Source organism: Phycodurus eques, chromosome 4 (genome assembly GCF_024500275.1).
Source record: "Phycodurus eques isolate BA_2022a chromosome 4, UOR_Pequ_1.1, whole genome shotgun sequence".
Classification (NCBI taxonomy): domain Eukaryota; kingdom Metazoa; phylum Chordata; class Actinopteri; order Syngnathiformes; family Syngnathidae; genus Phycodurus; species Phycodurus eques.
The window spans coordinates 22,486,998-22,501,341 of NC_084528.1; the positions used below are offsets into that span (position 1 = coordinate 22,486,998).

General features: G+C 45.5%; 1 protein-coding gene across 3 annotated transcripts in view; it reads left to right on the forward strand.

Annotated features, from left to right (window-relative positions):
• The window catches only part of col6a4a (collagen, type VI, alpha 4a), a 42,693-nt gene extending 28,565 nt beyond the window's left edge, over positions 1-14,128 (forward strand). For all 3 annotated transcript variants that reach the window (XM_061674648.1, XM_061674650.1, XM_061674649.1), the window contains 32 exons: positions 501-1,079; positions 1,615-1,976; positions 2,698-2,776; positions 2,865-3,010; positions 3,141-3,233; positions 3,301-3,354; positions 4,269-4,340; positions 4,800-4,826; positions 4,902-4,946; positions 5,029-5,082; positions 5,222-5,284; positions 5,357-5,422; positions 6,156-6,209; positions 6,292-6,327; positions 6,426-6,488; positions 6,569-6,631; positions 6,721-6,783; positions 6,852-6,914; positions 7,171-7,221; positions 7,316-7,351; positions 7,447-7,509; positions 7,763-7,825; positions 8,341-8,376; positions 8,467-8,503; positions 8,608-8,619; positions 8,991-9,484; positions 10,763-10,853; positions 11,378-12,028; positions 12,167-12,251; positions 12,307-12,413; positions 13,305-13,349; positions 13,430-14,128. In XM_061674648.1, coding sequence (XP_061530632.1) covers positions 501-1,079; positions 1,615-1,976; positions 2,698-2,776; positions 2,865-3,010; positions 3,141-3,233; positions 3,301-3,354; positions 4,269-4,340; positions 4,800-4,826; positions 4,902-4,946; positions 5,029-5,082; positions 5,222-5,284; positions 5,357-5,422; positions 6,156-6,209; positions 6,292-6,327; positions 6,426-6,488; positions 6,569-6,631; positions 6,721-6,783; positions 6,852-6,914; positions 7,171-7,221; positions 7,316-7,351; positions 7,447-7,509; positions 7,763-7,825; positions 8,341-8,376; positions 8,467-8,503; positions 8,608-8,619; positions 8,991-9,484; positions 10,763-10,853; positions 11,378-12,028; positions 12,167-12,251; positions 12,307-12,413; positions 13,305-13,349; positions 13,430-13,605 — 3,929 coding nt within the window. In that variant the 3' untranslated portion in view covers positions 13,606-14,128. The remainder of the gene's footprint in view (positions 1-500; positions 1,080-1,614; positions 1,977-2,697; positions 2,777-2,864; positions 3,011-3,140; positions 3,234-3,300; positions 3,355-4,268; positions 4,341-4,799; positions 4,827-4,901; positions 4,947-5,028; positions 5,083-5,221; positions 5,285-5,356; positions 5,423-6,155; positions 6,210-6,291; positions 6,328-6,425; positions 6,489-6,568; positions 6,632-6,720; positions 6,784-6,851; positions 6,915-7,170; positions 7,222-7,315; positions 7,352-7,446; positions 7,510-7,762; positions 7,826-8,340; positions 8,377-8,466; positions 8,504-8,607; positions 8,620-8,990; positions 9,485-10,762; positions 10,854-11,377; positions 12,029-12,166; positions 12,252-12,306; positions 12,414-13,304; positions 13,350-13,429) is intronic.
• The last annotated feature ends 216 nt before the right edge of the window (positions 14,129-14,344 follow it).

Consider the following 14,344-nt stretch of genomic DNA (forward strand, 5'->3'; position numbering starts at 1 on the left):
AACAGTACACTATGCACTTCACTGTGAAAACAGCATACCTGTTCCATTAATCCGAGCAACAGAAAACTCAGTTTATTAGTCACTCCCTCAATGATTAACAATGTCTGAATTTTCACCACGTCTATTTTTGAATGAACTTACCCTATTGGAATGTAAATTTCGACTGGCATTCCGTCTCCCTTCCAAGCAATTTACTTATTGTAGCATCTTCTTTTCGACTGACACGTCACACATTCATACTATGGCACTAGAGAAGAAGGCGAAAAGCAAAATTCAAGACATTTACCCTGTGTTCTCCATCTTGGTCAAATGCTATGGAAGGGTTTGTTGACTAGTCGCCCCATCGGAGAAACCTTAGGCCATTGCCACCCGGAAGCACATGTGCTCTCATGGTGAGACGGTCCACTGGTTCACTAATCAGATGATGTGATCGCTAAGAGATTGACATGATCTTGTAAGACTGTACATTTTCTTCAATGGTGTGCTCTTTGCTTTTGCAGCCTGCGAGAAGCAGAAAGCCGACCTGATCTTCCTGATCGATCAGTCGGGCAGCATCCGCCCTCAAGACTACACCATCATGAAGAGCTTCACCACACAACTGGTGGCCAGCTTCAAAGTCAGCCAGGACTTAGTACGCGTCGGACTGGCGCAGTTCAGTGACATTTTCCAGCACGAGTTCTACCTGAACCAGTTCTTCACTTACGAGTCGGTGACCAAGCACATCATGGGTATGAACCAGCGCGGCGGGGGAACCCTAATCGGACTCGCCCTGGATGCCATAAGGGGTCACTTTGAGGACTCGCACGGCTGCCGCCGGTCAGCCGGTGTCTCCCAGAACTTGGTGCTGATCACGGACGGCGAGTCCCAGGATGAGGTGCAGGATGCCGCGGACCGCCTCAAAGCTCTCGGGGTGGAGGTGTTCGTCATCGCCGTTGGTGACGTCCACGACCTGCAGCTCCTGCAGATCACAGGCACCCACGACAGGCTCTTCACCGTCGAGAACTTTGATAGTTTGGACAGGATCAGACAAAAGGTGGTCGACACCATCTGTAAATCCAAACCTTCCAAAGAGCTGTCAAGTGCGTTCCATATTCCTACTTTTTAAATTCCTTCCTTCCTTCCTTCTTCCTTGCTTTTTTGTTTCTTTCCTTCTCTTTTCTTGCTTATTTCCTTCCTTCTCTTTCTTCTTTTCAAAGCTCCTTTGTTCATTCCTTTCTTCTTTTACTCTTTCTTCCTCCCCTCCTTGCTTCCTTTGATCCGTATTTATTTTCTTTTTTCTTCCTTGCTTTTTTCTTTTCTTCCTTCCTTTGTTCTCATCTTTTTTCCTTCCTTCTCTTCTACCTTTTAACAATCTTTTCTTCCTTCTTACTCGTGTTACTTCTTTGCTTCTTTCCTTCCTTCCTTTTTCCTTCCTTCATTTGTTCTTTCCTCTTTTTCCCCTTCCTTCCTTTTTTCTTTCATTTTCCTTCATTCTTTACTTCTTTCCTATGTATCTTCCTTTCCCTTCATTTTTTCTTTTTTTCTTTTCCTTCTTCATTCCTTGTATTTTCTTCAGGTGTGTTCACAGGTGTGTTTGACTTGTTTATGCTTTTTGCCTAACAAACATTGCTTCAGGCTGCAGCATCGACATCGCCATGGGTTTCGACATTTCTCAAAGAACTGGACTTCCCGGTGAGATGTTGGTCAGCGGTCATAGCAAGCTCAGGACCTTCTTGCCCGAGATCGTCCATTACGCTTCCACCATCCAGGGGCTGTGCTGCACCAGCCCCGCCCCGATCAAGACCAAAATCGGTTACAGGGTGGTGGGCCAGGACGGCCGACCCCTCTACGACTTCAAGTTCAAACCCGACGACCCCAGCGATGACGTGATGACCAAGGTCATGACTTTGAATTTGAACGTTCCCACGCGCCTCAACAGCGCCATGCTCAGGTCCTTCGGGGAGAAGTTTAAGGACGACTCCCGAGGTGGAGTGAAGGTGAGTCACAAGTCCTCTGTGTGCATTTTGTGGGGGCCTCGAGTCACATGACTTGACTCGAGTCAGACTTAAGTCGCTGATTTAAGGACTTGGGACTTTCTTGGCTAAAACTTATGAAAGACTCGACTTGCCTTGGACTGGATGAAGTCTTGCCTGTTTACTTTTGAAAATCTGCCATTGGTTTTGTTTTTGAAAGAAGACTTCTTTTGTATAGTGTAAAGAACTCTGGCAACGTATGGAACAATCATGGCGGTAACTCTGAAGATTATTAGATTTTGATTCAAGGATTGCGTTTTGATTAAATCTAGCAAAAGACAATGGCAAGATGCAAGTTTTGCAACTCAAAGAGACACAGCAACAATGACATGGAAATCTATCTGTCACTATAAAACTCACAAAGACAGGTAAGCTACGTTAACGTCACAGTTTACTTAACCGATACCTCGTCAAACACTAACTAAGATTCATGTTGGTTATGCGAGAAGACATTAAAGTAATAGACAATGCAGAGACTGGTTTGAAAAATTATGTGATTGTGAATGTGTAAGATTGTATGACTTGATTTATGACTCCCTTCCCTGACTCGACTCAACTTGATTAAAATTTAGTTGGTGGTGGAGTTGACTTGCTAGACTTTTTCCACACTAACTTGGGACTTGCTTGAAACGTGATGGTCAAGACTTGAGTCTTACTCTTATGTAAATATGTTTTCTTCCTTTAGGTTCTGATCATCTTCTCAGATGGGTTAGATGAAGATGTGGTGAAACTGGAGTACGAGTCAGACCTGCTGCGCCAGTCTGGTAAAAAAAAATAAAAAATAAAAAAAATCGGTTCAACTTGTGTTTTTATTGATCGGAACATGTAAGTAAGGCAGGGGACTTCTCACAGGTGTGGACGCACTGCTGATGGTGGGCCTGGAGGGGGCGCCGGACCTGGCTCAGCTGCAGATGTTGGAGTTCGGCCGAGGGTTTGGCTACAAACTTCCGCTCAGCATCGGCATGCAGAGTGTGGGCAGCACCGTACTCAAGCAGATCGTGAGTTCGACAGGAATTCTAAAGCCTGCTGACACTGCATTGTTACATGTCTTGCAACAACAACAACAACAACAACAACAACATGGAGTGCTGTGACTGACTGATCGATGTTGATGTCGTGTTGTGACAGGACACGGTGTCCAACCGCAAGTGCTGCAACGTCATGTGCAAATGTTCAGGACACGAAGGCGTCCGCGGATCTCGGGGTCTCCTGGGGACAAAGGTAATCATCATGGTCGTCATCATCGTCATCATCGTCATCATCATCATGTGACGTTTTTGTCTTTTAGGGGGCGGCAGGCCAAAGAGGTTACCCTGGGTTCCCAGGAGAGGAGGGCGTGCCTGTAAGTACTCTCATCTTGTTTCCGTTCGTCTTTTTTACCTTTCTTAGGTTCCTTCATTCCTCCAACCCTTCTGCCCTTCCTTTCTAGCTTTTTTCTTTCTTTCCCTCTTTCCTTTCTTCCTTCATTCCCTTTTTCTTTCCTCCTTTCCTTCCTTCCTTCTTTCATTTTCCCATTCTTCCTTCTACATTTCTTCCCTTTATATTTTCCTGACTTCAGTCCTCCATTCATTCCTTCCTTCCTGGCTTTTTTCCCTCCTTTAAATGAAGCAAGTCAACATGCTTCCTTCCTTCCTAAAAAATAAATAAGGATCATTCCTTGGTTCATTGTTTCCTTTCTTCTTTTCTCCTTTCCTTCCTTATTTCATTCCTTTGTTTCTTCTTTCCATCTCTCCTTGCTTTTTCTTTCCCATTTTCCTTCCTTCCTTCCATTTTTTTATTTCCTCCTGTCCTTCCCTATTTCCTTTCCTCCTTCCTGTCTTCCTTCCTTTTTCATTCAATTGTCCTTCCTTCCCTTTCTTCCTTTTTTCTTCATTATTTATTTCCTTCCTTCCCTCTGTGTCTTCTTTTTCTTCTTCAAAGGAAGCAAGAAAGTAAAGATCCTTCCTTGTTCTCTTCCATTTCCACCTTTAATCTCTGCTTCTTTGCTTCCTTCTTTCCTCTTCCTCCATTTTTCCTTCCTTGCTTCCATCCTTACTTCCTTATACCTCCCTACTTTCTTACTTTTTTCTTCCTTCCCTTCTTACTTACTTCTTTTCTCCTTCCTTATGTCTTTCCTTCCTTGCACTTTCTGTGCCTCCTTCAAAAGAACCAAGGAAGTAAATGTCCTTCCTTGCTTCATTCTTTCCTTCCTTCCTTCTTTCCTCCCTGGCTTGCTTGTCGTGTTGACGATGCAGCTGTGGTGTCGTTGTGTTTCAGGGTGATCGTGGCGGTCCTGGACCGAGTGGACCTCAGGGGATTCAGGGCTGCGGTGGGCTCCGAGGACCGAAGGTACTCTCTGATGAAACAGAAAAAATGCCTATACAGCAAATGAAACCAACATAAAAATGTGTGACCATACATGCTAGCTTCCTGTGATAGCCAAAAGCTACATATCTTATTCAAAAATAACTTAAAAGTCCTTATAAAACAAAGAAATCTAAGCAGTAGGAAAAAAAAGGGTCTCAGCCAATGCAACCATGAACAAAAATTGTTACTCCTACCTTGGATGTCTTCTTTAGAAACAAATCGTTTCAGAAAAGATACTCCGTAGCTGTGTGGCTAAATGCTAACCCGGAAATCTTCCCAAAGAACAATATTTTCTGTACCTTCCTATATAACACCAAACTCGAGAAATAATTTGTAAGCGCGCGTGTGTGTGTGTGTGTGTGTGTGTATGTGTGCGTTGTGTGTTCCGCACTTCATGACGGGACATGCTGAGCGTCACTGACGTTTTTTGTTTGTGTTCAGGGCTACCGAGGCCTCCGAGGCAATCGGGTGAGTGACATCGACAAGACGTCGGCCCCGGAAGTTCACCTTGACAAATATGACGTCATGTGACTGTTTTTGCAGGGCGAGGACGGAGAAATAGGGCTGGACGGCGTCAACGGGGAACAGGTAGACAGTCGGAGATTCTCATCGTCATCATCGTCATCATCTGCAGGTGTGATGAAGGCTGGTCTTGTGTTTGTGCGTGCAGGGTGTGTCGGGACAAGATGGCGGTCGAGGAAAGCGAGGACATCCAGGAAATCCGGTAAACTCTACTCAGACATGATGTGAATTCCATTCATTAGTGCGAGTTGCGTTGTGTGTGGAATTGGCCCCGTGGGCGTGTTGACCTCTGAACTCCAGCCAGTCGACTGACAGGCGCGATCTTGTCCGTCCCTCCGCAGGGCATTCCCGGCATCCGAGGTGAAGCGGGGCTGAAGGGACAGCGAGGCCTGAGAGGCGATCCGGTAAGTTGAGCGTCTCCTTGCCGACCAATCAGAACCGGCCGGTCACGTGACCCGCCATCTCGCGTCTTTCAGGGGGAACCGGGACCGGACAACACCGTGCCGGGACCCGAGGGAGACGTCGGGAATCCCGGTTTGCCGGTCAGCGACGTCCCACAATGCAACGCTGCTGATGTCGTCGTCGTCATGGCTACTTTGACGTGTGGACTTTCTTGATATTCTTTGCTCCCTTCTTCCTTTTCTTTTTTGATTCCTTCCTTCTTTTCTTCCATTTTGCCTTCCTTTCCTTCTTGCCTCCTTCCTGGCTTCCCATCTTCCTTCCTTCCCTGCTTCTTTCTTTCCTTTCTTCCATCTTTCATTTCTTGCTTTTTTCCTTGCTTGTCTCCTACCTTCATTCATTTATTCCTTGCGTCCTTCATTCTTTCCTTTCACCTTCCCTCATCCTTACATCCTGCTTCCTTTCTATCTTTCCTTCCTTCCATCTTTGCATCATTCATCCCTTGCTTTTTGTCTTTCTTTGCTTAAATTCCTTCATTTGGTCCTTGGTTCATTCCATCTTTGCTTCCTTCCTTGTTTTCTTCATTCCTTACTCCCTTCTTTCCTCCAATCTTATTTTTTTCTTTTACACACTCTTTCATCTTTCATGTCTTTCCTGCGTTCTTCTTTGTTGCCTTCTTTGCATCTTTACATCCTTGCTTTTTTCTTTTAATTTCTTCCTTCCTTCATTCTATTGCTTCTCTTTCTTTCATTCCATTGTGTCATTCTTTCCTTCCTCACTTCATCCTTTCCTCCTCTTCTTCCTTCCTCTCTTCTTAACTCTTATCTTCCTTCCTTCCTTCCTTGCTTCCTGCTTTCCTTCCTTCCATGTCCACAGGGACAACCGGGTCAAGACGGGAGGGCCGGAGAAGCCGGCATCCTCGGGAACGGCGTGAGTTTTTTTCTTCTTCTGTTTGTCGCCACTTTACTTCACTTCCTCTTACGCTTTGAGCGTGTGTGTGTCTATGTGTCAGGGTCCTGATGGAAGACGAGGACCCCTTGGGGAGAAGGTGGGAGACATCCCAGAATAACATAATATTTTGCTATATGTCACCAGTACAGACACACTGAGAATCGTGTGTGTGTGCGTGTGTGTATGCTCCCCCAGGGTGCCGCGGGAGCTTCTGGAGATCCTGGCGTGTCAGGAAGTCCTGGTGCTTCAGGTCCTCAGGTGAGTGAGAAGCAGGAAGTGATGTCAGTGCTGAAAATATTTTTGTATTTTTTTTTCACTGATCGCTAATGCCGGTCCAGGGCCCCAGTGGGGTCAGAGGCCAACCCGGACCAAGAGGGATCCCTGGACTTCCTGGGCCGCAGGTGAGCGAGCCGTCAGACTTATCGCCATGGCAACGGCGTTACGGGGCATAAAGTTGTGTGCTTACGAGCATTCTTGTGGTGTCCTGCAGGGGGGGCCGGGCTCATCAGGTGGGGCGGGCTCCACGGGACGACGCGGTGGTAACGGTCAGAAGGTGAGCCATTGACAGCTTCACCTTGGTGTCATGTTGCGTGGTAACGACGGAGGTGTTTGTCATTAAAGGGACAACCTGGAGATCCGGGGGTGAGGGGGGTCCAGGGAACGTCGGGACCGCGGGGGGCGCCGGTGAGTGTTTTTGCCTCCTGATTAACAGGGGACGACGTGGTACATATGCTAACTTCCTTAGCATAAACATCTGCTTTGCATAAATGTGACTGAAAAGCGTTCGTTTACATTCATGACCCTAATGAGAACAAGTGCCATATAAAACGGATGTGTGTGTACATTAATGTTTTTGGAGGTTACGTGTGTCGTGTGTCACATGTGAGAGTGCAGCTGCGCTTTGTGTACTCGTCATGTAAACTGTTGATACCTCCTCCAGGGTCAGGACGGCAGAGACGGATACGGGCCGGCTGGACCCAAAGGCATCAAGGTAACCAGGCGACCTTCCCGCAAGATTACGCACACGCTCAAAACTTGTGTTGACCTCACGTTGTGTGCGTGTGTGTGTATGCATGTGTGTGTAGGGAGATCAAGGCTTCCCCGGTTATCCTGGTTTAGTGGTGAGTGCATCCATCTTCATTGACAGGAAGTCCTTTAATTTGAAAAAGCCGGCTGAGAAAGTCCTGACTGGCCACGACCACTTCTCTTTTCTCAGGGCGAGAGCGGCCTGCAAGGCTTTATAGGTCTCCCAGGATACAAAGGCAACCGAGGCCGTGGGGTAAGTCGCCACATAAACCAACATACATACACGCGCACGCACACACACACACACAGAACCATGTTTGGGGTTATGTTGTTAGTGCAAGCAGTTCAGCGCAGCAGAAATGCGCTTTGAACTACAGAAGCTGCAAATAAATTTTAAATATCACCCTGAGCAATGAAATCAAATCGATTATTCACCCAGCCCTAAAATTGAATTTTTAATGAAATGACTTTTGGAGTATTTTTAATTTGTTGTGCGCCCCCTGCAGGGTAACTCAGGTCGTCCTGGGGACGCAGGTCAGCCCGGTGAGCCAGGTTACGAAGGACACAAGGTGAGACAGGACGTCTCCTTTTACACAACACCGATGAATGAATGAAAGAAAGTATAACTGAAAGAATGAATTAATTAAAGAATGAACACATAAATTAAAGATTGAATTGAAAGGAAAAAGATGAATCAAATGAAAACTGAATTAAAGACTGAATACCAGTAGATCAATGGATGAATGAATTTATGAATACATGAAATAATTAATTAATTAATGTATGAATGGGGGGGAAATTATCAATGAAAACATTAATGAACAAAAAGACCAAAATAGTGAATGAAATCTTGAATGAAAAAATGAATGATTAAATAAATAAACGAATGAATGGACGAATGAAAACATTCATCAAAATGAAAGTATGAATGTCTAAATGAATGAAACAAATAAAGAGAATAATGAATGAAGAAAGAATCAAGAAATAAATGAGTAAATAAAGCAATGAAAAAACAATGAAAGCTAGAATGAATACTTTTTGGAATGGAAGAATGAATGATGTTGTCTTCCTGTGGTCCCGACAGGGCCCTCGAGGTTCCCCCGGAGGTAAAGGCAAGACGGTAAGTGTTGGGCTCATTGTCGTATTCTCACTGAAGTGTGTGGTGTTAAATTGTGTCCTGTTTATTCAAATGTGTCGTGTTGTTGTGCAGGAGTGCGAGCTGATCACGTTCATCCGCGACAACTGCGGTGAGTCCAATATCGTGTTGCCGAGGCCACGCACACCGTGTCACGTTCTCAACCAATCAGTTGTAAGTGTCTCTCTCCCTCTCTGTGTTTGTGATGTCTTTCAGCTTGCGCCACTGGTACGTATATGTCACTTCCTGTTTCCTGTTTTTGGACAGTCAAGACACACGGCATTATCGTTTGGACTGGAACCAACGAATCGTTGGACAAACGAACCAATGAATGACTAAATTCATAAGTGTGTGACTAAATGAGTGACTGAATGAATTCCAGTGATTGAATGTAAAAATGAAAAACGAGAGAATGAATGAATGGATGAACCAATGAATGTGAATGAAAAAAAACATTAATTAAAGAGCGAGTACATATATTAATAATGATATGAACAAATTTACTAATGAACCAATGTGAATGACTGAATGAGCAAATGAACGAAGCTTTGAATTTTGGTAGCCATCTTACTGTGTTCTGTCGGTTGGTGGTTGTTCAGACTTGGGCTCTTGCCCCGCCCTCCCCACGGAGCTGGTGGTGGCGCTGGACATGTCTGAGGACGTGACACCGGTGGCCTTCGAGCGCCAGCGCGGGGCGCTCCTGTCCCTCCTGGAGGACATCACCGTGTCCGAAAGCAACTGCCCCACGGGGGCCCGCGTGGCCGTGGTGGCGTACAGCGCCCACACCAAGTACCTGATCCGCTTCCACGACTACCGGCGCAAGACGCAGCTGCTGGAGGCCGTGAGGAACGTGGCCCTGGAGCGCACGTCCAACCGGCGCCAGCTGGGTGCCGCCATGCGCTTCGTGGCCCACAACGTGCTGAAGCGCGTGCGCTCGGGCGCCATGATGAGGAAGGTAGCCGTGTTCTTCTCCAACGGGCCGCCGCAGGACATCAGCGACGTGGTGACGGCCGTCATGGAGTACCGCGCCCTGGACGTGGTGCCCGCAGTCATCTCCCTGAGGAACGCCCCTGCCGTCAGTCGCGCCATGGAGGCAAGTTTGACCTCAGGGTTTCAGGCCGTGGTGGGGTAGAACTTCAGTACAAATAATTTGTCACTGTACTAATGTTGATTGTTGATTTGTTTTTGCTTAGGTCAAATTAGTCCTTAAGTGCCATCTTGTGGCATCTTGGTGCCAAGGAACTATGTTTAAGTCAGTTGAATAGCTTCATTTAGACAAAAACACAAGTATTGCTTGTTGTACCAAGGAACTCTGTTGCAGCGAGTTGACGAGCTTCATTGAGTTATAAGTATTGCTTTTCTGCCATCTTGTGGCATTTTGGTGCCTAGGAACTTCCATTTAGATACAAGTAGTGCTTTGGAATTTGCAAATTTTAGGGGGAACCTCGCTTCCATTATTCACTGAAAAATTCACCTATTCAAATTTTTTTGTGCTCAAGCCAAAGTATTGGTCATGTCGCATCTTGGTGGTAAGAAACTATGTTGAAGTCAGTTGAGGAGCTGCAGTTAGATAAAAGTAGTGCTTTGACAAGGTACCAAGGAACTGTGTGTAATTGAGTTGAGGAGTTTCATTGAGATAAAAGTAGGGATTCACCGCCATCTTGATGTTGAAGCGAGTTGAGGAGCTACATGTCATGTATTGCATCTACATGCAGTTATAAATATTCTGGTGTGGGGGTGTCTACTTGTCTATTCATGGCACGGGGGAACACTGAACAAATACTTTACAATACTTAGGTCAACTTTTCAGTTCCAGTGAAGACGACATGCAGTCCCCTATTCGACTTTTTTTTTTTTTTGCTACCTAGCCACCCTTATTCGCTGTTTCGGTGCTCAGGCCATAGCAATAAAAGTACAGTGATAATAACCGAGCCCTGCTGCAAATTGCTAAAATCTTCACAAAAAGGTTTGCAATTACCTATAGATGCCACAAGATGGCACCAAAGCACAATTTTCAATTAGACAAGGCTATTGTCTAACTAAATGAAGCTCCTCCCCTCAGTTCATCATAGTTCCTTGGCTGCAAGTTGTCACCAGTGCACAATATTTTAGATTTTAGATTTAGAAACGGCAAAAAGGCTAGTTTTTAGGAAATAAGGGCGGATACGTTCCCAAAGAAAAATGGCAACTAGACTGGGGTTCACTGTCTTGCTTTGGCACCATTTTGTGGCATCTTTGTTCCAAGGAAATATGTTAAAATAATTGAGGAGCTTCATTTGAAGCGAAGTAGCGCTTTGAGTACTTTTCTCACCTCTAGTCTCGGGTGAGCATTTTATTGTGAAAATGAGTTTGAAGCAGTGTTTCCTCTCAGCTGGACGACACGGGAAACTCCATCTTCACTGTGCTGGGAAGGGACGCTGCCGCCAACCTGAGGAAGGTGAAGAACTGCGCCATCTGTTACGGTAAGCAGCCAGGCTCGGCATTATTATGTTAGCACATTAGCCTAGCTGTTAGCTGTACTGTTAGCGTTTGTCGTAGTTGTCAAATGACAGTGACAAGCCCATTAGTGGGGACTTACCAGACGTACGAGTTTTTGAGATACGAGGCGTCTTTTCTTTTTGCTTTGACTTGGGGCTAAAAATTTGAGATATGAGCTGCAGTTTGGCAGAAATTGAACAATAAGTTTACTGTCAAACTAAACATAAAACAAAGAGAATTACACATTATGTATTTAAAATAAAAAAAACATAGCTTAAATTTATTTAGCCGAGTGCTAATAAACAATGTAAAACACGATAGATGTTCTAACTATAGCATTTGTGTTGCAGTGTTACAACCCTTTAAGCAACGGATATTTGAACACAAACACCTGAAACAATACGTAGACAGAAAATATGACATTACTCACGGGTATAAATTATTTATCGTCTGGGACGAATAATATTACTGCGGCTTACTGAGGTGTAAATTGAGACCGTGTGCACAGACCCATGCCGCCGTGGGCAGGAGTGCGCGTTCATCCAGGAGACGCCGGGCCCCCAGCAAGTGGAGGCGGACGTGGTGATGCTGGTGGACGGCTCCCGCGAGATGCAGGCCGATGAGTACGCCGGCGCCCAGCAACTTCTGGGCTCCGTGGTACAGCAACTGGCGGTCAGTCCCGAGCCAGGTCGGTCCGACACCCGCGCCCGCGTGGCCGTGGTCCAGCAGAGCGGCGCCCGCGGCTCCAAGGTGGAGTTCGGCCTGCGGGCCTACCAGGACCGGCGCCTCATGAGCTCACACCTGCTACACGACATGCGCCAACAGGGCGGCTCCTCCGCTCTGGGGCATGCCCTGAACCTCGGCCTGAGGGAGGCGATGACAGCCGGCCACGCCCGCAGGAGCAGGGTGCTACTGGCCGTGGTGGGCACCCGGACGGCGCCTGAGGACCGGGAAGTGCTGCGCGCTGCTGCCCTGAAGGCCAAGTGCCAGGGGGTGGCGCTGTTCGTGGTGACGGTGGGCGAGCGCTACGACCGCGAGGAGGTGGAGGCTTTGGCCAGCGAGCCCACACAGCAGCACCTGCTGCACCTGGGACGACTTCAGCACGAAGAGCAGGACTACGCAAGAAGGTTCTTCAGGGTCTTCATGGCCGCGCTCAACAGTAAGGCGCAACACTTGAGGAAATATTTAGAATTCGTGTGTCATGCGTTGCTTCCATTTTCAATTTGGCAATCAAAAAATGGACTCATTATTTCGTTATTTGTGTCGGTGTGTGTGTGCCCGTATTTGTGTGTTACAGAGGGCTTCAACTCATACCCGCTGCCATCTTTAAAGCACATTTGCCAGCAGACGGGTCAAGATGGAGGACAGATCCTTGTTGACGGGTAAGGCAGTCATATCATCATCATCATGTTGTCATATGACCGACATGGCGTCCAGTCAGGGGTACGCGGAAGAGTTTGCCGACCAGCCGCAGGATAAGCCAAGCGACCAATTTCAGGAACAGACGGGACAGATGGACGCCGTCCACATGCTGAGCCCAGAAGGTTAGGAATGATGCAAAAACACCTGATTATCATTTCCAACTCGTCTTGGAAATGAATGGCTTATAGCTACACACATAGTCTACTCACTTTTCACTTACTAAGACCAAAAATAAAGTTAGCCCGATATGTACAGTATGTGTATTAATTAGGAGAAGTTTGCCAGGGCATTTAGCAGGGCGACATCTTAGGACTACACAGAAAGAGCACAAATATATGCAGATGCGGGCCAATAGGCTCCTGTTTCCGCAAATAGTTTTGGCGAAGGTTGACTGTTTTTCTGGAAAAAAAAGTTGTATATGTCGTGTATATTTCCAAAAGCTGTACGTATTTTTTTAAAAGTCATGTATTTGCAAAATAGTCATTTCCCCAAAAGTTATACATTTCTGAAAAAGGTTGGCTATTTCTCCCAAAAGTAAAAATAAATAAATAAAATAAACAAATAAAATTTGAATATTTGTAATAGAATTAGAAGAAAAAAATCCGAAAAACCTTTTGGGGGGAAAAAAGTTATTTCCAAAGGTCACATAGTTTTGAGAAAAATAGTAAATTTCGAAACATCTTTAAAACAAGTATTTCCCAAAAAAGAAGGTTGTATATTTCAGTTGCACATTCCACCCCCCAGTCTTGTTTTTCCCCAAATTTTATTTTCATATTGCCAAACGTATATTTTCAAGAAAAGTCGTAAATTTGCAAAGATCATATTTTCTCAAAACAATTATATATCTGCAAAATTTTTATATTTCTAAAGATTTATATTTTTGAGAATGTTGTAAATTGGCAAAAATAACATTATAAAAAAGTTGCAGTTTGAAAAACAGTAGTATATCTTTGATGAATTAAACATTATTAATAACTTGAATTTCTTTCTTGATCACGCGTCAAACATGACAGAAGACGACGAACTGATGCCGCAGTCGACCGACGCCAACCCCGCAGGTAAAACCCACGCTTTCACCACGCGCTTGTGCCCAGCAGATACCTGACCTCTTGCCTCTTCCTGCCCCGCCTCCACGCAGACCCCTGCCTGCTGGGCAAGGACACGGGCGGCTGCGAGGACTACGTCATGATGTGGTTCTACGACAGCAAGCGGCGGCAGTGCGAGGGCTTCTGGTATGGCGGCTGCGGTGGAAACGCTAACCGCTTTAGCACCCTGGAGGCCTGCCAAGAGGCCTGCGTGGCTGACACGGCCTGAACGGGGACCTGCAGCCAAATGTGACATTTTTCCAACTTGAAACCTTCTCAACTTGATTGTTATTGTTTACGTGCTCGTGTGACCTGACCAACATTCATTCATTGTTTTATGTACGCTAACGTTTGTCCACTTTGCATTCCAAAACATTCCAGAAAATTCGGGTTTCCTACTGTCTCTATAATCCTGCCCCCTGGTGGGCAAGGCACACACACTAGAATGAGGAGCACAATGTCCATTGATTATCATGATGCGCATACTGTTGAACGGGAGCTCAAACTTGACATCATAATTGTTAGTATTAATGATTATACAGTGAATCCCCGTTTATCACAGTAGGTTCCAGAACCATCCGGAATAGTTGAAGTGCGATATAATGAGACCATTTAAAAACTACAATTGGTTGTTGTTTTATGTGCTTGTGTGTTTTGTGTCATTCCTGCTATGGAGTACATGGCTGTTTGCATTGAATTTGCCCCGTCGGACACCGCAAAAAAAAAAAAATGTTTTAAAATAAAGTTTTACCCCTCCCACATGCTTTGCATTTATTTAAATGTATTTAAACACACTTTTTAAGGTATTCCAAATTCGAGGCAAAGCGTTTGTGCTGTAAAATGTTTTTTTTTTTGTCACTCCCAGTTGAAGCCAAAACTGACATAAAACAAAATAGAATTAACGTGGATTTAAAACATAAAAATGTCCAACAAAACTATCATTTCAGATAGCTTAATGCTGACATACA